We start from the raw sequence: 25,885 nt of genomic DNA, 5'->3' as shown, positions 1-25,885 counted from the left end.
GCATGACGACTGATGAAGCCATATTACTAAAACCGCAAAAACAACTCGATCATGCATATAATATTCCAGGAGGACTGTCCGTAAAACAACTGAATATGGTATGCACACAGCATCCTAATTTGCATGTATGATATTCGATCAGTGGTTGTGATGTTTAATTAACGAAGACAGACGCGAGTCCATGTGTTCGCTTTTAACGACACATTAGATACGTGACGACAGTCGTAAGGAGTCGTATCATGGTAAAGAAATCTGCGCAAATCGGAGTGATCCTGACAAGTGCCATCAGAATAGTTGAAAAACACGAAAGAACCAACAGTCTCGCACATACTTTAACCCCTATCTTCCAAGGCGTAATTAATCCCCTTACATAGATTATAGTATAAGGCAAAATCAATTCCGGTTAGCCAGTTTTTACACCAGACTTTTGAAGGAATACTTAGTATATCAACACATTCATGCACTGAACAATGAGAAACCCTACTGCAAAGAACACATGTGTCTCACAGTGTGTTCACAGTGTGTTCATAGAGTCGACTATAATTGTGAAAACGCTTGCATTAAACAATGTGAAGATGATTCACACTGTGGTGTGGTTTTCACAGACTGTTAACATAGTAATGCTTTGTTTCACACTGTTAATTGGTAATTCACATTGTGTTCACACTGTGTAACGGCCCGAATTTAACAGTGTGAGCAATGTGTTCACAATGCATTCACACTGTGTTTCTCACACTTTGGACACTGTGTTCTTTCCAGCAGGGAGATTTTATACGTAGACGTCGTCACAGAAGCTCTTATGCTGTCATATCGGGCTACAAATGTTTCGCTTGATGTGTATTTGTTACTGGAGTATGTGACTGCAGGAATTCAAACGGCCATGACGAGGGGTAATTCTGTTTACCCAGTGATTGCTTTTGAAGCCTATATACATTCGGATTAATTTCATGTATAATGTTTTCTCTTCACGGCAAGCAAGCACGTTCTCACACGGCTTTTCTGTCATTTTAACGTCGTTAATAAAGATCCCCCACGGTATCATCACGATGATCACAATAGTGAACTGAAATCTATTTAAAAATACATTTTATCATCCTTAAAAATATTTACTAATAAAAATTTCATTGTCGATTTAGTTGGTGTAGTCATGGCTTATATTTCTACATGGATAATTTCGTATAGATACCAGCATAAGAAAGGAACTAGAATATTTGAATCGAGCACATGACTCATTGTGACCACGATCTCTGTATCATCTAGCAGACATTTTAGTTTAACGAGCGCCAAATAGTGCAGACCTGTACGCAATGGCTAGAATTACGAAATTAGTTTGCCTGCCTATGTGATAACTGTCTAGCATTCGAGAACATCATGGACTTAATGAAACGCCAAGGTTGCAGTGGCATCAGGGAGGGGGAGAGCGAAAGAGACGCAAACTTCGGCGTATTAGTAACAATTGGCGCCAATACCGCACGTCAAATTCGGTTTGAAACAAATGCGATGCCTAATCATGGAGGTACAACACAGTATATAGCTCCATGCTACTACTATACCGTCTAATTAAGCACCACGGTGTAGATGGGGCGCGCGCAGGGTGAGAAGAGTAGAACAAAATGGTACGCAACAGAAGTCCCTCGTCCATTTCTTATTGGATGGCAGAAGGAATTTCGACAGACTAGCCGCATCGGAATGCACATATTATAAAAGGAGAGGAAAGTAAATTGCGCTGATTTATTTCAACGATAGCGACACCGATGGTGAATAGTCACCGTGGGTCACAAGTAAGGAGCTCAATTCAAGAGATTCAAGACGCTGAGGTTTTCTTTTCCTCTAGGTTAATAAAGCCAAACGGTGATATTGATTAAGGTTTACAGGTCGATGTCCACGCGGGAGTGTCTGCGCACAAATACCGACTTTGTGAGCTGTTTGGTTGGTTGTCCAATCAAAGCATGAAATTGCCCGAAGGAAGTAGTAACAGGCGAGAAACAGAAGTGCCTATTTTCCTTTATTGGATGCAGGGAGGTAGTTGTGGGAGCTCCAACTCAATATCCACCTTCCCCATCCCACATCTTGCCTCCCTAGTCGGTTTTGAAAATCTCCAGCGCTAATATTTTCACCTGTTATCCCTTTGGCGTCCAAAGCCGACATTTAGCGAAGGTACGAAATAGGAATCTGCCATGGAATTATTAAGTGGTAAATACTTGTTCGAAACCTTAATCGAAAAATTACCACGGTATGTAAGTTATTAAATTACAGTATAGATCTGGCATGCAAGGAACGTGAGAAAGATGTCTTGGTTACATGACCGAGTAGATGGAAACAACACAGTGTCCCACAGTGTGAGAAACACTGTGTGGGCACAGTGTGAACACAGTGTGAAATCTCTTCACACTGTAACATTCGAGCTTTTAACAGTGTGAACACTTTGTGAAAAATCAAATCACAGTGTGACACAGAACATTACCATGTGGACACTCTGTGAAAACCAGACCACAGTGTGAAATTATTATCTCCACACTCTTGAATTCGAGCGTTTTCACATAGTCGACTATGTGACCACACTGTGATCACACTGTGGGACACTGTGTTCTTTCCACTAGGGATTTTCCATTGTCACCTTTCACACGATGAGACTTTCCAGTTCCTTGACTGCTACATGCGTATGGCTTGGTCAACGTCATAGTCTTGGAGCTAGGAAATCAAGTTTTGGCTTTAAAATAGGGTCATGGAGAAAATGTGTCTTTATTCAACAAAAAACACAAAACACGCAGGTACGAGATCCCACATGCACAAATCTACGTTGCTGAGGCCACTCCTTTTTGAAACTCAGAATTAGGTTGCAGTATCGGTTAACGTATACCGCCATTTGAAATGGTTGTAATTGGAACAAATATGCTCTGTATGATATCTCCCACTGGAAATTTTGTTTCTCCGCTGTCGGGTTAATAAGATTTCCGCCTTTATCATATTTTTGTCGATAACGAAAAAGTACAGCCCATTGATAACTGATAACGATCTCCCATCAATGTCGGTTACTGTTTCCTGAAGACGCAGTCATGGCCAGCACGCGAGGTTGCCCTGCCATGTAAATGGGAATTAGGGCCCTTGGGAACCAGGGATCGTGAGGGCGCTACAGCAGCAACCTTCGAGAATGGACCTGCGTCGTTTTTTCTTGTGCTAGATGTGCTTGTGCACTATGATTCTGACACATTTTACGTTGAGTAACAGTTAATTGCAGATACCAGAGGCTGTTGATGTAAATGAAGACTGAACTAAGGAACACCTCCGGTTGTAATAACATAGTTACGAGATGAAGAGTTTGAATATCCCACTTCCGTGGATAAAGTAAAATGTTGGGAATCCGAAAACGAAATAAGGTTCGTAATTCAAAATCACATTTTCATTTCCTGATTAACGAACACCAAGGTATACAGAATTTGTGCATTTCGGAATAGCAAATCTCTGGAATAAAGAACCTTATTCCATTTTCTGATTAACGATCCTTCGGACTAACAAATATCGCTCGTGTAGGTATCGCTTCACTGTTCAGCACAGAAGAATCCAGCGGGGTGCCGCACTGCCATGCGTTGAATCCATAGAGAATTACCACGTAACGTACATACGGTTAATGGGTCAACCTCTCACACGAATGTAACTCCTCCAGTTCTAGAATAATCGTCTTCATTATCAAGGACAGTCTCCACCTGACAGACTAAACAGAATCGGCCATGGCCTCGGGTTATTACTACAGTGACGAAGAAGAAGAAAATGACGCAATGACGTCTTTGCAAAGACGCAGTGGGGTTGCTGTGGTATAGCGGATAAGACTTTTGATTTTCAATCGGGGGTCCCGGGTTCGAATCTCGTTTATTGTATATGTCCTTTGACAATTAAGGTGTTTTTCTCCCCCATGTCTCTCTCGACCCAGGTGTATAGATGGTGCCTGGCAACGCTGGGGTAAAAAAATCATGGCAGGGCTCCTAGTAGAGCAGTGGCAATGCTGAAGAGGCTACCCTGGATAAAGAAAACCGAAACAACCAAAATCGGACTGAAATGTGCTTATTACTTCAATATCATTCATTATCGAGGAATACTTATCCCAATTAGACTTTGATTGGGATCATTCCGTGAAATAACGCTCTTCTTACTGCTCTCGCCATATGATATGACATTGCATTTCATTTATCTAATTTCTCTTCAGATTCGATCATTATGCCATGAAGACGATGGTTGATGACGTCAGAGTATCCCTGAGTCTCTGGGACACAGCCGGCCAAGACACGTACGCTCAAGTCAGGCCTCTTTCTTATGCAAACGCCGTGAGTATTCGTCCCAATTTGATACTTCATTTTACGGACTCCATCCAGTACAATAGTGTGAAAGGTTATGACAAATGCATATGCTGTACAAACGTGGTATGATCTAGTGTAATGCTGTGAACGGTTATGATAAATGCATAGCTTGTACTGTACAAACGTCAGCAATATTTTAAGCTATAGCTTAGATGTGGAACGCTGTGAAATGGAGAACTCCACACAGTCTGTAATCACTTTGAATCGGTATCAGGTTTTTAAGTTCACAGTGCACCTATATATGGTTGTCTCTCTACAGATATAATCTGTGTCAGAAACTAGATACTGTAATTTCAAAACTATATCAAATCAACCTTCCGATGCATGCCGCCATGCAATCGCATGCCTCCGAGCTCTACGAGCACGGGTTCGTCGCACGTTCCTCAGTATAGTTTACATAGCAAAGAATTATATGATGTAAAAATAGAAGGAATGCAGATAGATATACGATATATAGTGAAATAGGTAAGTTATTTTCAGCAAACTTTCCTTTTTTCTTCTAAAATAACGTACGTGTAAATTAGTGTCTACATTTGCTGTGTGTCTCGCAAAGACCTTCACAAAATACTGTGTTCTACTATAAAACAAACAAACAAAAAACAGCTGTTGGTCGTTGGTAATCCTATTGGTATTCTTCTTTCCAGGTCAATCAAACAATACACATTAAAAAGAAGAAAAAAAATTCAATGGATGAGAGTGAACAAAAAGTTGTAAATGTATAAATATAGATATGCATTTACACTTATCGATACCTAATACGTATACAAACATGCATATGACTATATCAATGTTTGTATGCTGCTGACTTTAAAGAGTTGGCCTACTACCAGAGAAGGATTTTTATTCTTTTGCTATATCGCACATACACGACCCATATAAGTAGGCCTACATATACAAACATCTGTAAGTAGACTATATATTATGACAAATCTTTTCATTTCAAAATTTCCCATACACCGGCTCCAGAAAGGTATTAATGTGATCTCCTTTTTTTCTCTATCTTTTCGGGTTGACGCTCTGTAGCGAACATCACTCGATAAAAGAATAAGGAGTAGTCACGATGATTGTATACGCGTGCGTATCATTCAAATGCATATACAGTCGAAAATTCCGCGTGGAAATTTATTACAAATACCCAATATAGAACCCCTAAACGTCATTAATCATTATCGTTCTTTTTTTTAATGGTTTCTACAGAAATCATACTCATGTAATATAATTGACACGTGTATTTTTGCAAACACATTTATTTTTTTTTAAGTATGTCTTAGCCTGGCGGTCGTTACCCCTTTAAGTCTGATTAATGTCTGCGGTATGCTCCTTGCGACTTAATGAAATAGCAGAAATGCATTACAAAAAAAAAATGAATAAATAAAATCGATCAAAGTAAACGTGATTACTCAATCAGCGAGCGTTGATAATTGAAGATGTTGCAGTCATGCATTAATACATAAATAGTGCTCAATATTCACAGAAGGTAAGAGAGCTTCAATGTAAGCGGTTTTACTGAATTCAACAAAGATTGATTTGATTTGATTGATTTTGATTTTGTTTCTGAATTTCTTTTTTTATACATAAATGAAATACAAAGTCAATTGAACGAAACAATTGAGCACAGTATGATTTGAATCTGACAGTTGAAACAAATAATGATTAATTAAAATATCCAACAATATTTTTCTGACGCCATGCAAAATGAAAAAAAAAACTAATTTATACATACATTTATGCAAACATAAGTTACAGTATATCTATTGTTCAAAGACAAATCAGGCAACTCTCGATGTACAGACTCAGGAGACCATCATCATAAGCAAACGCTTGACGAGGACAATGGCCTCAGAAATGATTGTCTAAACAATACGACATTGTAAGAATATAATATACAAGTCGCCACTCACTGAGTGGCGATAAAGAGAAAGGGAGGGAAGAATGAGGGGAAAAAAGTGCAGCGGTGCATTGTGCAAGATGTAAAGTGTTTGCGTGGAAATGAGTTGTGAGTATGTGTTAATGTTCATGTTTGTTGTGTACGTTTGGTTCGGAGCCCTTACTTTAACTATAGAAGTGAAAGAAATGAAACAGATAAATAGCATCATGCTCTAATATTCGGATACATATTGAGTTAACATCATATCTTTAAGCTGTCTTTTAAATAAATGAATAGATCTACATTGTCTAAGGTTATCGGGTGATAAAATCCAAATATCAGGGCCATGTGATGTTTTAAGGACTTTTGTGCTAAAACAATTCTTGGGTTTTCAACACTTTAAACACTTTACTTGAATTCATCCACATGTACACGTGTTGAATGAGAAGTATGATTCTTCTTGAAGTCCATGAGGACAGCTTACTACTGTAAACTATAATCCTTTCTAATCCTAATGCACACTCTTAGATTTGTCATCTGCGAATCTATATCTATATTTGGAATTTCAGATGAAGTTAGACCAATATATCGCCCAGCACCAAATGGACAAGCTTCAAGGTTGCCCCGGTAACCTTTCCATGGAAGTACGGATCACAAAAGAAGAAACTGCCTCATCTCCCCCCCCCCCCATCTCTTTCTTATAGATGCCTGTTCTATCACATCGCTTTGGTTTATGCGGAAACTGTGCAAATGAATAGTATCTAGAGGATATATAACACACACACATACACACACACACACACACACACACACACACACACACACACACACACACACACACAAATACAACTGCATATTATGATTGAAGAGAGCCAAGTCAAGTCAAGTCAAGTTCAATTCAAGCTGAAACTGCGAACACGAAAACTAAAAATTACCAACATTGTTGGGATTGGTTGACGTAAAATCATATAGTGTTTATCTCGCTCGACCTTTGCGATTAGGATTATAAATTTGGAACGCTCTAATAAAAATCAGAGAAAGGTTAGTGAGTTCTTGTGCACTCGTCCAATCGGCAGTAGCACTTCAAGAAGTTAAGGGATAGCCTCTTTGGCGGCTTAAACATTGATGACGATCTTGACAAAGAGGAGGGAAATTTCCGCCGTCTAATTTCCCCGAGGGAAATTAATGCCAGTTGTCCAGAGGAGAGTGACTATCGATAGAGTCCATCTCTGAAGAGAAAACAACATGTACATCAATAGACAATTATAATCTCTGTATATACAAGAATAATCTTCGGGGTGACTTGATTCTTCCTTTCCTTGACATCTCGTTCCTGTGAGTGGCCGCCATCGCTGTATGTAGTCTTGATTCAATCCTAAGGTAGAGGAAAATATTTTCAAAACCTATATCCTTTTCGTTGCTAAAGGGGTTGTCAGCTACCTTAATGCTTACTGAGAGCAGCTCTGTTCTTTCTGCTAGAAAGTTTCTAGTTTCCACTTTTTTGACGGACTCTGATTTGGAGAAGGCATTGGCTGTCAGGCGAGTTCCAGAAGCATAGGGCCATCAAACTGAAACCTATAAACGCGACCTTTGAACATTTTGTTTCGTTCGTCTGGCTGGGATTAAATTCTCCCCGTTTCTTCACAAAGTATTAATCTATTTTATGTTAATATTGATTTATTCTTGCTTCCCTGATAAATTTTCAAATCAACCAAGAACACTCGGGTAGAAACCGAACACTTTTCTCCCTATTAGTTTAAAAATTTTGCTCTTTCTTGCATCTCACGCGACGTACACGACAAAATATCGGACGTATAAACTCTCAGGGAAGGAAGGCTGTTCTCAGATTATGCGTGATTTGTGAGCTCCGTTATTATTTGTAATGAGACATTATCATGTCAGTCGGGATGGAGCAGAACATCCGATAGTCTGGAAGGTAGGCTACAGGTCCAAGGTGGAGATTCGCCAAGTTATTGGCCCAGACTGTTGTCAGCTCTCCGCCGCGGTCTCGTGCAATTTAACGCATGGCCTCCTCGGCCAAGCGACCCGAAACGGCGCGCGCCGTTAAAGGATCATCCTGCGCTCTATCACGTGTCGGCCGAAGGCACTGGGGTCACTAATGTGATGTGGTGACGGTGATATACTAGTACCCCTGTATGATGTGATGTGGTGACGGTGATATACTAGTACCCCTGTCATGGCTAAAAGCTTATGGTAGATTCGTTAATGTAAAGTGAAATAGAGGAAGATATATTTTCACTGAAAGATATAGATAGATAAAGATAGATAGATAGATAGATAGATAGATAGATAGATAGATAGATAGATAGATAGATAGATGAATAGATAGAGAGAGAGAGGGGGGGGGGAGAGAAGGGGGAGGGAGAGACGGATGAAGATACATAAATATTGAAATGCTTATATGTTACATTTATTAGATAAAGACATTACTTCTATGTCACCTGGGCTTAGATATGAATTATAAGCAATAAAATGTCTTTCAATATCTTCACCTCTCCCCCGGCGAATCGTAAGTGCTATACGATGTGTCTGTGTCTGTCTGCTTGCGTGATGACGTGCTTGTCGTAATGTCTTCTGATAAATGATGACTTAATGAGAATTTCTATGAAATATAATAGAATGTTGACTTTAACCCTCCAGAGGCCTCATTCACGTTTGCTAAGACGTGATGGAATGCCACGTTCACACTTTTTCAACGCTATCGGCACACACACGTAAGCTATATCTGCCTAGTGCTTTTACCAAATTTTATTGTTTTCTACGCATCATTGCTTTCCATTTCTGTTTGAATTACGAAGTAATCCATAAATTATAACTTTGTTGTTGTTGTTGTTTTTGGAGGGGTTGTTTGTTTATTTGTTTGTTTATTTCTTTTATCGTTATATTCTAGCTTTTTGCTTAACAATTGCTCTAACCCTGATTTTATTTTATTTTTTTAATTAGTGCGCTAATGATATCGGAAGATTAGTGTCCTGGCAATTTCAGCACCTCGTCACAATAACAGGTTAAGTCGGGAGCTGAATATTTGGAATATGACTGGTTCGCTAGGTTTGCTTTCCTTCTTTCTTTCACTTATATCGTTTGCAATTCTGTATGATGGCAGCATAATTTCTTTCCGAACGTGACAAACGATATACAGGCAAAATAAAGAAACAAAATACGTACATTTGTTTTCTTTTTTCTTTTGTTTTTCTTTAAACATTCCTTTAAATGCTTGTTATTACGCTAATTGGGGACTTCAACATTCGATGTACAAGAGTATGTGTAAACATGTCGTTATTCGTAGATGTCCGGTGCACTGGTGTCATTTCTGTAACCTTTGCAACTGAGTGATCAAATAAAGCTGAGTCATACAATGTCGTGATGAACACACGAAGAAAAGTAAATACGTTTCGATCTCACTGGTGAGACACATGGCATTACATCATGTTATACGCTGGTTCACTGATTTTCGTCACGTCTCTCGCCCTTTGTGCATGTCATTATCAATCATCACAAGTAACAGGGAAAATATGATGTGGTCTACTTTACGAATGTGGTTGCTGAACGAATCTAATATCTTTCTGTAGCAACTTTCTGAATTGAATGGTATATAACTTTTGGTTTAGATATTGGGGATTCAGATCTAACTTTTTGCGAGATAATTGGAAACCACTTGTATGTAATATTAAATATAGTCCATACAATTCTGAGAACAAGTTTATGTGATGAAAGTCGGTTTGAAATGGCCAAAATATCCAGAAATACGGAAAAGTAAAGTGGTCCTAATCAAAGGTGGTACCCACTTTTAAATATGATCTCTTTGCTTCGGATATCTCCGCCATTTCAAAGCCGATTTTCATCGGATGAATTTTAAATTGCTTTTAGAATTGTGTGCTATTTCGTATTTCATACAAGTGGTTTCTGATCATCTCACGAAAAGTTAAAATCTGAATCCCCACCTCAAGAAAAACTATACCATCCCGTGGAGACTCCAAACGAGTTAACTGAGATACACTTTGTCACAATCAACCCTGCGTTTATTCACAGTCATTCGGTGTATATAAATGCAATATTATTCATTATTCAAAACGAAATCAAGTAATAAAATCGAGTCAAATCGAATCAAATCAAATCAAGTCTGCTTTTCACGTCAGGAGAATTATGACGTAAACTCATCATTGGTGTGAAGGTGATGTTTGACGTAACTATACATGTACGTCATTTCTGTGACTATAGATGGCAAAAACGAATAGAGGGATTCCAACAACAAACAAAGCGGAACCGTGCGATTATAATCCTGTCTCATCATTCGACAAGCGACTATTTTGAATCCTTTTGAATAGGTTGATTGATTGATTGATTGACTGATTGATTGATTGATCGATAGACTTTGAAATTGTTAAAAATTAGACTTCATGAAGCCATTGCAAAATGAATTTTCTCCAATGCAGTTATAGCAACACCTAAAATGATAACACTATCATTATGAACATCGTCATCTACTTATCAAACTATATGCCTCTGCCATGTCTGCGGGGTTTTAGCTTAGTTCGTCAAGTATTCCGTGAAGTTAGTACCACTGTTTGCGTTGTACATTCTTCAAAACTATCATTCACCAGCATAATGTTTTCACTCGATGCTTATGTAGTATATAGGCGATTCATCATCAGTGATCATATCACGTTTAATGCTGGATCTCAGTCAGGAATGAAACCATAATTCTCCCCCTCCTTTTCGGAAGCTTTCTTTTGTAGACACAGATACAGATACATTGATTGGTGTCAATAGGTTTATGTCTATATAGTTGGTTTATGATATTCATACTAAGGTCGTGTAGGTGAATATAAATCATATGGGATAGACGATTTCTTGTCATGGGCAGGTGGTAATGGTACGGCATCCCTCTTCCATATCGCTGCCCAGTAATCGAAACGGCATGGAGCGATATAACTGCCATCCCTGTCATACACACACACACACACACACACACACACACACACACACTGTGGGGGGGGGGGGCACTCAAATCTGGTCCAAAGACACCGTTAGCAAGTTGTATGATGCATATTTAATAATCTTGATCTAAACAGAAGATTACTCCTGTCAGTCAAGCCCAGGCAATTATTAAACAGGCCCATTTCAAGGAAGAAGGGGAAAAGAGCCAGCGTGAACAGGAAGAATTTGCTGCAGCTGAATGCTCGCAGAGAGTACAGAAGGAAAACGATGGTGTTGGAAGCTCATCTGAAAAAAAAAAAAAAAAAAAAAAAAAAAAAAAACTCTCATGAGTTTTTAGTCTTTGCAGTTGAGTTTTGGCATCTGATGCAGTGAAATCTCTCCTGCCCCAGGTGTGTGATTTGAATACATAAAGTCATTTAAACACACTCTTTACCATCATCATTTGTGTGTGTGCGCGTGTGTGTGTGTGTGTGTGTGTGTGTGTGTGTGTGTGCAGGGTGTGTGATGTGTGTGTGCGTGTGTGTAATTGTGTGTTCGTATGCTGTGTTCAACATTGTGATCGCGTGTTCGTTGCACGTGTAATGCTTCCATTTTCGACTCATTATTACGGATCTTCGTGAGTTTGAATTCTTTTAAAATTCTACCGTGGCTACAAAATTACGACTTCAAAAGCAAAGCAATTGTTATCAACATCATTTTCTACCTCTCAAACATTTGAGTAATACCAGTATGTAACAAACCAACCTCATGACGCTTTCTTATAAAATTCGTAAATTTCTTTATCGAAACAAGTTTCTTTTGTTTCGTATTTTTGTGCATTTTTTTTTATAGTATATACACACAAGTTTATACATAATGCTTACTTTGTGTAATCCTACTTTGATATTTTTTCGGAGCTATCCTGACACATGTTTGTGTATTGGTAACATGATCACAGGAAAAGGACGATTACTTTTTTCTTATGCATAGAATATCTGAAAATAGATATGATGATCTATGTATATAGTGAAACCCACTACTCACTTTTAGAGACAATTTACATATTCCCCCCCCCCCAAAAAAAAATAATAATAATAATGGAAACAGACAGTGAATAAGAGCTCACAGGGAAATCTTTATTTAAAATATCTACGCAGACCGAAATATCCATTTATGAATCTAAACTAACTCGTTATCAGTCCCTGGCCAACCGTCGCGTCACCCCGGCCGCGTCGGGGAGTTCTCCCTGTCACTCTCGTTGTCCAAACCTATATCGTACGGAATTGACGCCAGCTAGCGAGGCGTAGCAATTAAATATTCATGGTTTTTCCGAACATCTATCTCACAGATTCGAGGGGGATGGGGTGGGATGAGGCGTGCGCTCCTCTGAAATGTGTCATTATTGTTGAGGACCCGTACGTTTGTCCACAATGTCAAAGGCACTTTTGGATGTTGCGGTGATGAAGGTTTGATGTCACATAAAAATTGGAGGGATCAGTGATAAACGCGGCTCAGCGGTATGACTCCCCCCCCCCCACCTCTCTCCCTTCGCCCCCCCCCCCCCCCACACACACACACATCCCTGGCCGCTGGCTCTTCAGGTACCACTGTTTAAAAATGCAATTGCTTTTGCTCAATTGCGTATAAATTTTGCCTTACATCACAATAGGGTTAAACAATCGAACAATGTGGAATAAAATGCAAGACAAGGTGTTCTTTGCTACATGCATCGCTCTAAATCCCCCCCCCTTTATACACTCGCCTTGCACGATGGGCCCATCTGAAGCTCATTTATTCCACTCAATTCTTTTGTTGCCTCTAATCAAACATTAATGATAGCCTACTCGACTCTGCTCTCTCACTCGCACTCTTTCTCGTATTTCGTCACGTTCGCTTCGTGTTAGCAATTTATCATTCACGGTCTAGACTCCGTGCGTTGACCTGCATCCTTGCCTACATAGCGAGGCATGTTTCGTTTCTCACTTTCTAATGGCAAAACTATCCATTCTTAAACGCTTCCGATCGCCGCCATCACTCCTTGATGGCCCCATCACACAAGAACTTGCAGTGGTGCAAAGTTTCCCCTGCTTTGGATAAGTTGTATGTTTTTGACTAAATTTGCGAGTAGCGGTCCTGCTGTATGAAGCAGAACGACTACTGTAATTAGCAAACCATGAAGGTACAGAGCCGAGCGAAATAAGCCCTCCAAAGTCCTGCGATGATATTCCGGTTTGATGTACCATTTTTCTCTTGAAACTGCATCATTTCATTCAAATGTGACATCATAATGAATCCTGATTAATTTTCTTTACAATGGCAACTCACTTATTTACATTATACATTCCTGGAATGCACAGTACGACTGAGTGTTGATAAACATGAAGAAAGGTCAAACGTGAAATGTTGCAATATGGAGCAAACGAGTTACGCCAAACAGTATATCAATCGCAATTTGATTTATCTTTTCAGAAAAGAATGCAATGCGAGATTTTCATTAGACTCCAGGCTTAAACCATGGATAAAAAAAAAATCAGTAGCATCTGCAGATTAAAATGAAACATAGAGGCTTACCAAATAACCATCTATAATACAGAAGTGAGAGATTTTGTAAGTGCTCATATTTCGGCATTGCTTATTACAGTGGCTTTTTTTTTTCCATCGTAACAGTACATTATGAATAGCAGAATTGTTGCGATTTTTCGATTTTGATCGGTCACCATACTCAGTTGTCTTGCACATTCCAGGAACACCCAATAATAGCGAGTGAGGTGTCATTTCAAAGATGATTAATCAGGATTTCTTATGATGTCATATTTTACGAAAATAATGCCGGTATAAGAAAAATATGATATATCAAACTTTGATTGCGGAACTTACTTTGAGGGATATATTCTACAGTGTTGAAACTGACTCTCTTTGCTCATTTTAAAGGTATAGTTTACCATTTGGAGCAATGATTTTAAAAATGTTCGAGTTATCAAATTTGATGTATATTTATGTGATGGACAGTTGTATCACAAAACATCACACCATTTAAAAATTGCGCAATAAATCCTCAAATATAAGGAGATATCACTATTTTTCTCAATAAACCATATAACACTGTATATAACTGTTTATTCTAAAACAATTCTATTTTAACTGTTGTTCACATTTTACACATCTACCAATACTTTACATTGATTATGCTGATCAAAAATTTTGTATTGGTTGTTTCTATTCCTAACTCACAGTTAAGAACTATTTTGGTGCCCAAAAGTTGGGTTTTTGTCATCTTCAAGTGGTAAATAATGCCTTTAACATTATGTTGAATGTTGGCATATAATAATAGTGACGTGGATAAGCACTTCAATGGGAATGATCCTGACAGTGATAACAATAGATGCACTGATGTGGTAGAACGTAACATGATACGAGAATCCCTGTGTTCAAGACCCTGGCCAGTGCGCACTTTTATTTCAAGGTATTCTGTATGGTGACCCTGAAGTACGCTCGACAACAGGTCATGTGCGCCGTGAATTTTGCGACCGGGTCGCGAAATTCGCGATTTGGGACGCCAAGTTCGTGACTCGGGACGCGAATTTCATGACCCGGGACGCGTTTTTTTTTTTTTTTTTTTTTTTTTTTTATAGACGGCACAGATTGGGGCATGGCGCGTATCAAACCTATGGGAAACACGTTTGGTTAGGGTTAGGGTTTAGGGTTAGGGTTAGGGTTAGGTTTAGGGTTAGGGTTAGGGTTTGATGGTTAGGGTTAGAGCTATGGTTAGGGTTAGGGTTAGGGTCCCCAATCTGTGCCGTCTAAAAAAAACACGCACCCAGGAAACGAACTTGGCGACCGGGGACGCAAAATTCACGTCCTGTGGTCGCAAACTTCGCGACCCAAAGTCGCGAATTTCGTGACCACAGGACGCGAATTTTGCGTCCCCGGTCGCCGAATTCGTGTCCCCGGTCGCCAAGTTCGTGTCCCCGGTCGCCAAGTTTGTGTCCCGGGTCACGAACTTGGCGTCCCAAATCGCGAATTTCACGACCTGGTCGCAAAATTCACGGCGCATATGACCTTTCGTGCGGCGTACTTCAATGCAACCATAGTTCTGCCCTTTACTAGTATGTTCCTCTTGACTGAAGCGTGAAAATGAGGAAGGTGTAACGGTCATAGCCAAGGTATGATGTGAGAACTCTGTGGAATTAAGTACCAAAGCTAACGAGTATTCCCTCCATGAAAATGAAGGGTCATTGTTCTATTCATTGTTATAATTGTCATGATGATGGCGGTGGTGATTACAAAAATTATATTTGAGGAGCTTGCTTCCAAAAGACGCTAAATCCAGTGAAAAATGATGGATTTAGTGGCTTTTGGAAGCAGGCTCTTCATTTTTTTTTTAATAATATAAACAACCTGTATTTCGTTATTATTATCATCATCATCATCCCCATTAATAATTCTTATTATCATCATCATCATTTTGAACATCTTTATTATTTCCCAGGGAGTGACGCATGAGGGCTCACATCTCTCCGGGTAATAGTAAAGAATTTTACTTTTGTGAGCGTGGCCCATTTTTCACTCCTATGCATCTTAATCACATGTTATATTCCAAACTTATGGCCAAATGAATAGAAAATGATAATTAAATGATGATGCCGATGAAAATAGAAACAATAATAATGACAATAATAATGATGATGATCATGATAATAATGATAATAATAATAATAATAATAAAATAATAATAATAATAATAATAATAATAATAATAAAATTAATAATAATAATACCAATAATAATAGTAATAATAAATTATTATCATATTGATAATAATGATGATAATAATGATAATAATAATAATTGTTATTATTATTGTTATTCTTATTATTATCATCATTATCATCATAGTCACTTCTCTCTTCATTACCATCGTCCTATTAATCGTTGCATCCATCATGACCATCGTCTTTATCATATCATTTTCATCATCACCATGACAACATCATCGCTATTATTGTGATTATAATACCACTGAAGAATTCTAGAGAGTCTGATACCTTTCATACATGTACATTCCTGTCCCCCTTCTCACTTCCCGCACCCCACAGGACGTGTTCTTAGTGTGTTTCTCCACCGTCAACATCGACTCCCGCGACAACGTGTCTCTCAAGTGGGTCCCCGAGGTGAGGCAACACCAGCCGAACACCCCCATCATCCTGGTGGGGACCAAGACGGACCTCCGAGAAGACAAGGCGACGCTGGATGCTCTGCAGAAGCAGAAACACAGACCTGTTATGCACGAAGAGGTGACTATTTTACCAAGATGTTATCCTGATTCCTTGCTTTACTCGTCCCCGCCCCTCCCTTCCCTTCTCTTGCACTTAACAATGTGAAATAACAATGTCCAACTAACTAATTATCATCACTCGACATTAAGATACACAGTTCATATGTATCTTCTATGTAGATACATAGTTCAGCTATATCACAGCGCTTACAGAAGATACTGTAATGTATAAAAACGAATAATAAGATATATCATCGTTACAACTGAGGGAAAAGACAAGCTTTCAACACTTTCTTAAAAGTGCGTGCCGAACTTGCAGAATCAAAGAAAGTCAATGAAAGTGGGGAGTTCGTTGTATGCCTGTGTTGCTGTTACTATTACGATCCCCAGCTTTAATACCACATGTTCAGGAGCAGGAGTGGTGCTATATGTAATTTAGGACGTAGATTCCTTCTACAAAGAAAATTAATACAACTCGAAACAATGGTTGTTGATGTATCTTGGTGTTTGGTTGTCAGAGGTATAATAAACCAGTAACAATATCTTAAATACAACTCTTTCCTTTAACTGAGACCTAGTGAAGGGAAATTAAAACAAGAGTGAGGGATTGTGATAACGTTCCACCTTGAAGAAAAGGCGAGCAGCCCAATTCTGTAACTTTTGCAATCTCCTTAATTGTGCCCTAAGAAATTTCGTTTCATAGGAAACCATAACAATAATCCAATTGGGACAATACATGTCTTCTCATTACATGGTATGCATCCTTGGTTATGTACTCCTCCATTTTTTGACACACTTCTCAAGTGGAACCGAAAAGATAACATTGATTTGATCAGTCATTGACATTTGTACTAATAGGAAACAAAAATATCACGGGTATTTAAAAGATGTAGGTTAGAGGATATCAAATCAATCTTCCGTTAATACCCTCGTCCTAACTTCCATATCCCCACCCCTCTCATATTGCCAGTGATGTGAATTAAAACGAACGGAAGAATAATGACGTTGCCCGAGATAAAGTGATTAATGTGATAATATTTCTCTCGGTACTTTCTATTTCCATTTCTTTTTATCAAATTGTAAATATTCCATCGATCTTTGGGTATATCGAAGCCCTCGTTCCCTTAATTCAGGCGTTTGCGTCAGTTTGCTTGAGGGATGTTTGCCGTTCAGGAAACGTTTCAATCATTTTTTTTTCTTCTCTAATTTCATCATCTACCACAACAGAAGAAACCATCAACTTCCTGATCACTTTCAGAGAAATGTAATTCCGAAAACCTCAGTCCCCTGGGTAACAGTACTTTCTTCTTGATTAATACAAATGCTTGAAATGGATGAGTTTATTTAGGCTCTAAATCTGATGTTGTGTGTTTTTTAAAGATTATTGTGAATAATTACCTCAAAGCTTGACTGAGACTTGTCTGATCTAGCAACAATTGACCTATGGATGGAGTACGAATTTCGGTCACAGAGACAGTTCTGTTTCTGTGGAGCAGATGAAATAAAAACAAAAACAAAAACGCATAATCCCATTGATTGCATGCTAGAAAATTGATTAGGGCTTATTGGACATGCTGACAAAGATGGCTGTATGTATAGAGAGGCCTAAATCATTGCAAGGCATGCCGGGTATTAAACGGATGCATTCTGAGAATTTAGTGAACGAAATAAGAGTTGTCTGCATAATGAAACAGGGACATTTATGATGTTAATGTTTCCTCGGAAAATACTGACAGCGTAGATTCATATCCTGCATATTTATATGTATATTAAGATTGTATCATTAAAGTTTTTGTTATTCTAACCCGATTATAAATTTTATACGGTCAGATGTGTTGGATTACTAGTCTCTTGCTGCAAACAAAACCAAATTTCAGATGGATTGTGTGTGCTAGGGAATTAACGCAGGGTATAAACCACCCATTCACTTGACGAAGCTTATCTACACCTTGCGAAATTATTCATATTGAATTTTAGTAATTTATACTGCGTTTTCTCTCCTCCTCTTCCCCTGCAATGCTTTACAGGGTGTCCAGATCTCTAAGACAGTCATGGCGCTGGCGTATGTAGAATGCTCAGCGAAGAATAATGACGGCGTCACGGAGGTGTTCAACCAGGCAGTGAGGGCAGCACTCAATCCTAACCAATTCAAGAAAAAGAAGAAAAGATGTTGTATAATCTAAAGACTTCATGTATAATGTATCATACTTATTATACCTTAGATAAGATTATTGATTTCATTATGAATGGGCCTTAAAGCAGCTACACAACTTTTCTCTGTGCTTCGTGTCAAGCAGTGACTGTGGATGTTGTCAGGTCTCTTATTTCCATGTACTGCTTTATTTTGATATCTATGTGATGAATAATACGTGAAGTGTATGCCGGTGTACAACTCGCTTAGGTATACAGACAGGCAAGGGCTAAGATTGGTTCCAGGACATTTGCGACAGTTGCTCTCTAGAAATATCTGCACGCGACACCAGACATGAATTCCACCCACAAACATAGCCCTAACCCTAATCCTAATCGTTGCATCAAACTAAACCACAATTCCTATCACAACCCAAACCCTAACCCCAAGTCCTTGGAGAAAATAATACCGGAGCAACTATCGCACGAGCAAATGTCGTGTCACAGGCTAGATTAGATACAGAGTAGATTCAGAAAACTTTAAAAGCATTTTGGTTTCCAAATACCAACTCATTTCACATACTTATCTCTTGATATCTCTCAGCTTTGAAATCCAGTTTTGACTTTCCAAATAGAACATTTTGGAACAATCGAATCACTTTCGTCATCGTCATTACATTGACTTATGATATCTGCCATGAGACGTCGTCTTCAAAACTACGCACTCGTGAAAAAAAAAGCCCAGGAAAAGAAAGAAAGTGTGTGACTTGCAGAGTTTTTAGACTTAATTCGGTCGGACCTTGTTATGAATACGAGAAATGTATACCCCTGAGAAAGACCGCCATGATAATGAGTGTTCTTGATGTTCATGCTGTTCTTACAGTGATATCACGAGACCTAAACATATTGACAGTGTTCAAGGATAAGAACCAGGTGCGAAATCTTAAGAGTCTTTACTATTGGTGAAACACAGCGACAAGATTTGTTGTGTCTATATGCAACACAGTCTTTATTTCCCTTTAGGTATTGCCAGATCTGAGCACATTTTCCATTGTTTGTTTGTATCTCGATGATTTATTTTACTCCAGCTATCTATTTGTTTGTCTATTTGCTTGTTTCCAGAGTTAATAAACTACCGATTCCAATGTTACGAAATCGTGAAGGACGGGAAGATTATTCTTTCACATCTCTTGTCCAGTCATCTGATGACGTTAACATTTCTAATCTGTTTGAATAATTCATCTATCAATATCATACTTCGCATCTTCAATAATGAGAGTTCTCAATGGAGGCATAATTATGATTCATCGAGTTCCATGATTACGTTTTTATATGCAAATTGTCCTCAACTAGCAGATATTTTGTACCAGTTTTTGACATCAGCTAATACTCAGCCTCTTTAAATTCATCTGGAATCTTATGTATTGAAATTTGAATTTTATGCGGTGGATGTGATAAATCATATTCAGGTTGAAGGTGTATAAACAAGCGCAAGTATGCTCTGACTTGTCCCTATAAGCTATACTTGTAAGGAGATATAAATTTAGCAAGACGCCATAGACAATAGTGCAAGGAAAGCATATCCAGCCCTTTCATCTCTGCTTCTTCTTCTTCTTCTTTTTTTCAAATATGTAAACTTGACTAGGTTACAAAATGAATATACAAATACAAATATACAAATAGACGTATGACTAGTAAGTAGGTCAGATGATCAGATAAATCTTCCTAACAAACTGGTATGGTGTGAAATTCTGCCAAGCTATATACCCTAGGCCAATTTTGAACTGATTTTTCAAAGTTCTATTCTGCACATAGTGGCTCTTGGTTGGTGAATTCACGGTATTGCTAAGTCAGTAGTTTTAGCATATTTTCATTCCTTGGTGAGATAATGAGTGACTAGAATAGCATATTCCAAATAATGATTTTATCATTCTAATCACTGCGTGTACGAGGGAATTAGGAGTGCATTCGCGAAGAGTAATTGACCGGAATTTGCTTCCTTGTTTACTCTTGTTCGGCGAAGGCGTGAGGAGAAGGTCGTGAGGGAGGAAAAATAAGTTTGCATGTCGCATACACACACTCAAATCAATCATCACAACCTTAAAGGGGTCCTGAAATCCAAATGAACGTTGACTTGCATGTTCCCTCGCCATGTCTTTTGTGTCACATTAATATGACAGAAACATGCAAGTTATGCTGAGTCGAGAGGAAGGTGCATTCCAATGTCTTTTGTTAAACATTTCAGTACTTCAGCAATGTTTGACAGATGAGGTCATCTCAAGAATTAATATTGCTTGGTTTGGAAGGATTTTTTTTTTTTTTTTTTTTTGTAGGCGTTCCCAAGTGATCTGAAGAAAAAAAGAAGAAAAAAATCGTTAAAAATATATGACATGTTTCTAGATATTTGTTTCACCGCAAAAGTGATGTTGAGGGTATCATAAATCAACACTAATCAACATGCATTTGGATTTCAGGGCCCCTTTAATTCTTTTTCTTTATGATCTTGTTACTTGCTCCAATCTAGTGTGCTCTCGAAGGAAGAATAAAGAAGGAGACAGAAGGAGAAAGAGAGAATAAGAGGGAGAGGGAGAGAGACATGTGGTTGATCAGTAGCCCTCCACTCCTCATTGGAATAAAGATGTGTTGTACCTCTTCTATACTGTGTTAGCAGGTATAATCAAAGCATCACTATACCCCTGTAACGGCTCAAAACGTGGGGGAGGTATTGGTATGTAAGCGGGATACCATAGTAAAACCCTGTTTAAAAAGCCGCCCAGGATCTGCAAAACGACCCGAGATACTTATTCTGATAATTTATCTTTAAAGGGCTGGAACACTACCGTATGTCCAAAAAAAAAAAAGAAAAGAAATTACAACGGGACCCTCCGCAATGATATCTTTAAAAATAGTGAATCAATCTAAATACAAATTCAGGGTATGAAACTATAACTAATTGCCAACATCTTACAGAAAACTCCATTTGATCTGCTTCAGTGGTCAAAGAGAAATGAGGAGTTTTGTAGAGGATGTCAGAAATCTCTTCCCTCCGAGTTCTGTCTATTATATTCACACACAAGTTATACTGCACACAAGAGCATCGAAGTGCTAAACTTGGAAGAATCAGACTCATGACATGCTTTACAACAATCCACATTTCTCTGTGACCGCTGAACCGAATTGAACGGGGTTTTCTGCAAAATAGAGCTTCGATGTTATATTTTAAGAGTCTGAAGTAGCATTTAGACAGTTTAATCATATTGGGTGCTATCAATGCGAAAATCTGATTGTAATGTTTTTTAGGACATACTACATATTAGTTTTGGTTGAGATGGGGCTTCAGGTTTTTAACTTTTTTGTGAGATGATGAGAAAGCTCTTATCAAATAATTATGAAAGGGCATACAATTGGATTCTAAAAGGAGTTTATTTCATGAAAAGTCCTCTTAAAATTGCCGGGATATCCAAAACTCAAAGCGATCCTAATAAAAGGTGGGACCCATCTCTTATTAGGATCGCTTTGTTTTATCTTTTTTTTCTTTTTTTTTTTGATATCTCGGCCATTTCAAAACCGATTTACGTCAAATGAACTTTGAATTCCTCTTAGAATCGCATGCTCTTTAACATTTCATTTAGTGGTTTCTAAGTATCTCGCAAAAACTAAAAGCGGAATTCTCACCTCAACCAATTCTACCATTCCTTAAAGTTCATCCATCTCTGCGGGCCAAGAAATGTATCTACTGGTGCTTATCTGCCTGATGAGTGCGTGAGTCTCTCCATGGAGCTACCATCTTTTTGGTAGCTCCATGGTCTCTCCAAGTGAGGTCGCTGAACATTCATTTTTGTCTCCGTGTTAGAACTTAGAGATCAAAATTAGCGTGTAGAAAGAAACCGCGCAATTGGCACAAGATTACTCTCGTTACACGATACTGCTGCCTGTAAGCCATGTTGTCAATTTAGATTCCGATGTCATACAACTATTGTAATTGCCTATAAGTTTGTCCGATAGACAGTTGGGTAGTTGAGTCGCAACTTACTCTAATGTCGATCTTGTGTGTATTTCATCTCTTTGTACATTTGTTGTGTAATTAGCTGTCAAACCGCCGGTATATTCTAAAGTTACGACTGAGGGCCTCACGCCTAAGTCAGAGCGGTGGATACTCCAGGTGCCCCAAGGGACAACAGACGTGTAAATGCAGGCGGTGATTTAAAGCCAATAACGGGATATTCTCCCGTCCACCCACCCCCCTGAAACTGGAAAATTGGATAACTTCAATCATTTTGTTTTCCAACCAACATGTATCTTATCCTTGCGTAATCACACAATTGCATACTATATACCAAGAGCGGAAAAGACAATATAATGTGATAATAGTTCAGCATACACAAATCTCTGTTCTATCTCCTAGCCATCTCTCTCCCAGATATATCTCATCATAGGGATTTTGCTGGTGGTTACCTTCATGTCCACAGTATTCTGGGTGATGTCAAACACTATTTCATCTTCTGTGCTTCATTTTTATGAATTTAGTTTTGGAAAAGTCATTGCCATAGCTAGTATCGGACATCATTTACCTCCACTGAACAATTTGCACAAAAACAAAACAAAACGAAACAAAATATTATTGTTAAGCCTCCAAACTCTTATGACACCAACAAAGGTTAAAATGATACCCTTTGACTGGCGGATATTGGACACAGAGGTTTATATCCCGGATGTCTGGGCCCCGTCTTATAAACACTTGTGATTGATTCAAATCAATCACAACTTTACGATTAAATGCAAATCCATCTTACAAAACAAGTTATGATTGAAATTAAGATGGAGAACTGCAATCAATCAATCACAGGTTGCGATTAATTGCAGCTTTCAAGAGATTTGTGATTGATTGATTCTATCACAAGTTTTATAAGACAGGGCCCTGGTCTATACAGCCATATGGTTATGGAGCGATGCGCACTTGACTGGCTGGGCGCAGGACCATACCAAAACAATAATATTTGAGGCAGCGGTCCTAAAGAGTTACTTGTGTTACAGACATGATAATGCAAGACGTCATACTCGTAAAAAAAGAGAATCTTTGACAACAACAGAAGAAAGAGTCAATGTCAAAATAGCCATTTCCGACGACATGGGGGCGAGTGCGCACACACACGCACCCACACACCACATCCCCCACACACACATACACACAAACACACGCACACACACACACACACACACACACACACACGCACACATAAATACATAATAACGTGTTGGTATCGCTAATTGACATTATTTTGATGTTGACTGGTCAGCTACTATTGTGTTATTGTATCATTGTTAGCTGATGTGAAAATAGTGGATTCCCCTACCAGGGGCCCGTTGCATAAAACTCCAAGCGGATTTTTTTTTTTTTTTTTTTTTCCGGTTGAAATCACAAAATTCCGGTTGGAAGCTCCCGACCAGAGTTTTTATGCAACGGATTTTACATTCTTAGGTTAGCAACCTTAAAAAATTCAGGTTGGGCAAATCCCAACCTGCATTTTTTAAGGTTGTGAAAAAAGTTTTATGCAACGGGACCCAGGTCGACCATGTTAAAACGCTACAGACATTGTACGTAAACATTTGGTCGGCATAACGGCAACCTGTTTACGTACAATGTGTGTAACGTTTTAAGATGGTCATCCGGATTGTAGGAATTACTACAATTTCTTTTTATTTTTTACTATTTCATTCAGTGACGGATACATGTAATAAGTCAGATATCTGAGATATTCTTTTCTCACATTGTACATATTGTATCTCTCCTAAAACATAACTCTTTTTCTTAAATACAAAAGTGCATTTGACAATGTGAGAAAACATTCAAGTTGCTCATGCCAATTGACCCGATCAATGAGAGGGAAATAATTTTTCCTCAAACTTTATGAAATATTATGATCTGCGATTCTTTGTACTGTTTCTATAGCTGCGGCATTCTAACTTGCCAATCACATCTGATAACATTGAAAATAAAGCGTTTGCTGATTACATGTAATATTATTCGGAACGATTTTGTGTCTTTCACTCTTTTCTGTGCATCTGTTTGGTAAAATTAATATGTTTGAAATTGGAACGGAGTAAGACACTATAGATTCATGCACCACAACATTCATGCATAATATAATTAGATGTACATGTATATATGTATATATATATATATATATATATATATATATATATATTATATATATACATATATATATATATATATATATGTACATATATATATACATATATATTATATATATATATATATATATATATATATATATATATATATATATATATAATATGTAGGCCTATACTATTATATTTATATATTTATACATACATATTAGCATGATACACTATTGTGTGGTGTGTGTGGGTGGGTGTGTTTTTTGATGTGCTTGCCTTTTCTTTACCTATTTTTAAAATAGAAATTTCTTTACTTTTCATTTGTAATATTGACAATGTAGAATTTATGTTGTCAAAATGAAATTTGTATTATTTTGCAAACAACTAATTTGTATTAGGGCTATTATTGTTCATATGAATAAGAAAATAAAAGATTGACAAAAAAGTTTGTGTGTGTATGAGTGTGTGTGTGTGCGTGTGTGTGTGTGTGTTTGTAGATTACGAATACGCTTCAAACAATCTGAAGGAAGAAAGTTGGGACACCGGCATCAGCGATCAGGTTTCTCGTTGAGCCCGAGGGATTCGTTCTAAGCGAGAGGATCGAACTCAGATAGACTTCAGCCAAGGACACCCTTTTTTCATGTATCTACCAATCTTTTTATCGATCAGACGAGCTTTTCTACCCCCCATGGACAATGCCGACTATCGAGTTACCATTGGGCATTCTGACACCGTTGGTCGATGTTCTGAGCTATCGTACTATGTGTGTATGTGTGTGTGTGTGTGAGGGGGTGTATGTGTGTGTGTGTGTAGGCATGCGTGTGTGTCCATCTCAGTATCTGTCTGTCTGTCCGTCTTTCTGTATTGTGAGTTGCTCCCACCAAGGAGGTATGAGAGTCTTCTCTCATACCTCCTTGCTCCCACCACCTCCCTACCCTCACTTTGCAGGATACCCTGTGGACAACAACAGTCTGGTGTGGACCTATCCATATTCAAAAGTGTATTCCATTACAGAATTCAAATCAAGCGGGATTTGTTAGAACGGGCACTTTCGTCAGCTGCGTGCTCAATAAAGCTCGAGGCTTTGAAAATCCGCTTAATGCTACCAAGTGGTTAGAATTTTGCAAAGTGTTTAAGCGTGCACCTCGGGGAGATATTTCGGAATCGTTGGTTGTAACAATT

General features: G+C 38.4%; 1 protein-coding gene across 1 annotated transcript in view; it reads left to right on the top strand.

Annotated features, from left to right (window-relative positions):
* Positions 1-18,615, top strand: part of LOC140232212 (ras-related C3 botulinum toxin substrate 1-like) — a 38,944-nt gene extending 20,329 nt beyond the window's left edge. Inside the window, exons 3-5 of the mRNA XM_072312349.1 lie at positions 4,202-4,319; positions 16,254-16,451; positions 18,460-18,615. Of these exons, the coding sequence (XP_072168450.1) occupies positions 4,202-4,319; positions 16,254-16,451; positions 18,460-18,615 (472 nt within the window). The remainder of the gene's footprint in view (positions 1-4,201; positions 4,320-16,253; positions 16,452-18,459) is intronic.
* Positions 18,616-25,885: the final 7,270 nt, after the last annotated feature.

Source organism: Diadema setosum, chromosome 8 (genome assembly GCF_964275005.1).
Source record: "Diadema setosum chromosome 8, eeDiaSeto1, whole genome shotgun sequence".
NCBI lineage: Eukaryota > Metazoa > Echinodermata > Echinoidea > Diadematoida > Diadematidae > Diadema > Diadema setosum.
The sequence above is the reverse complement of the archived record's forward strand: the minus strand, read 5'-3'. Positions and strand labels throughout refer to the sequence as shown.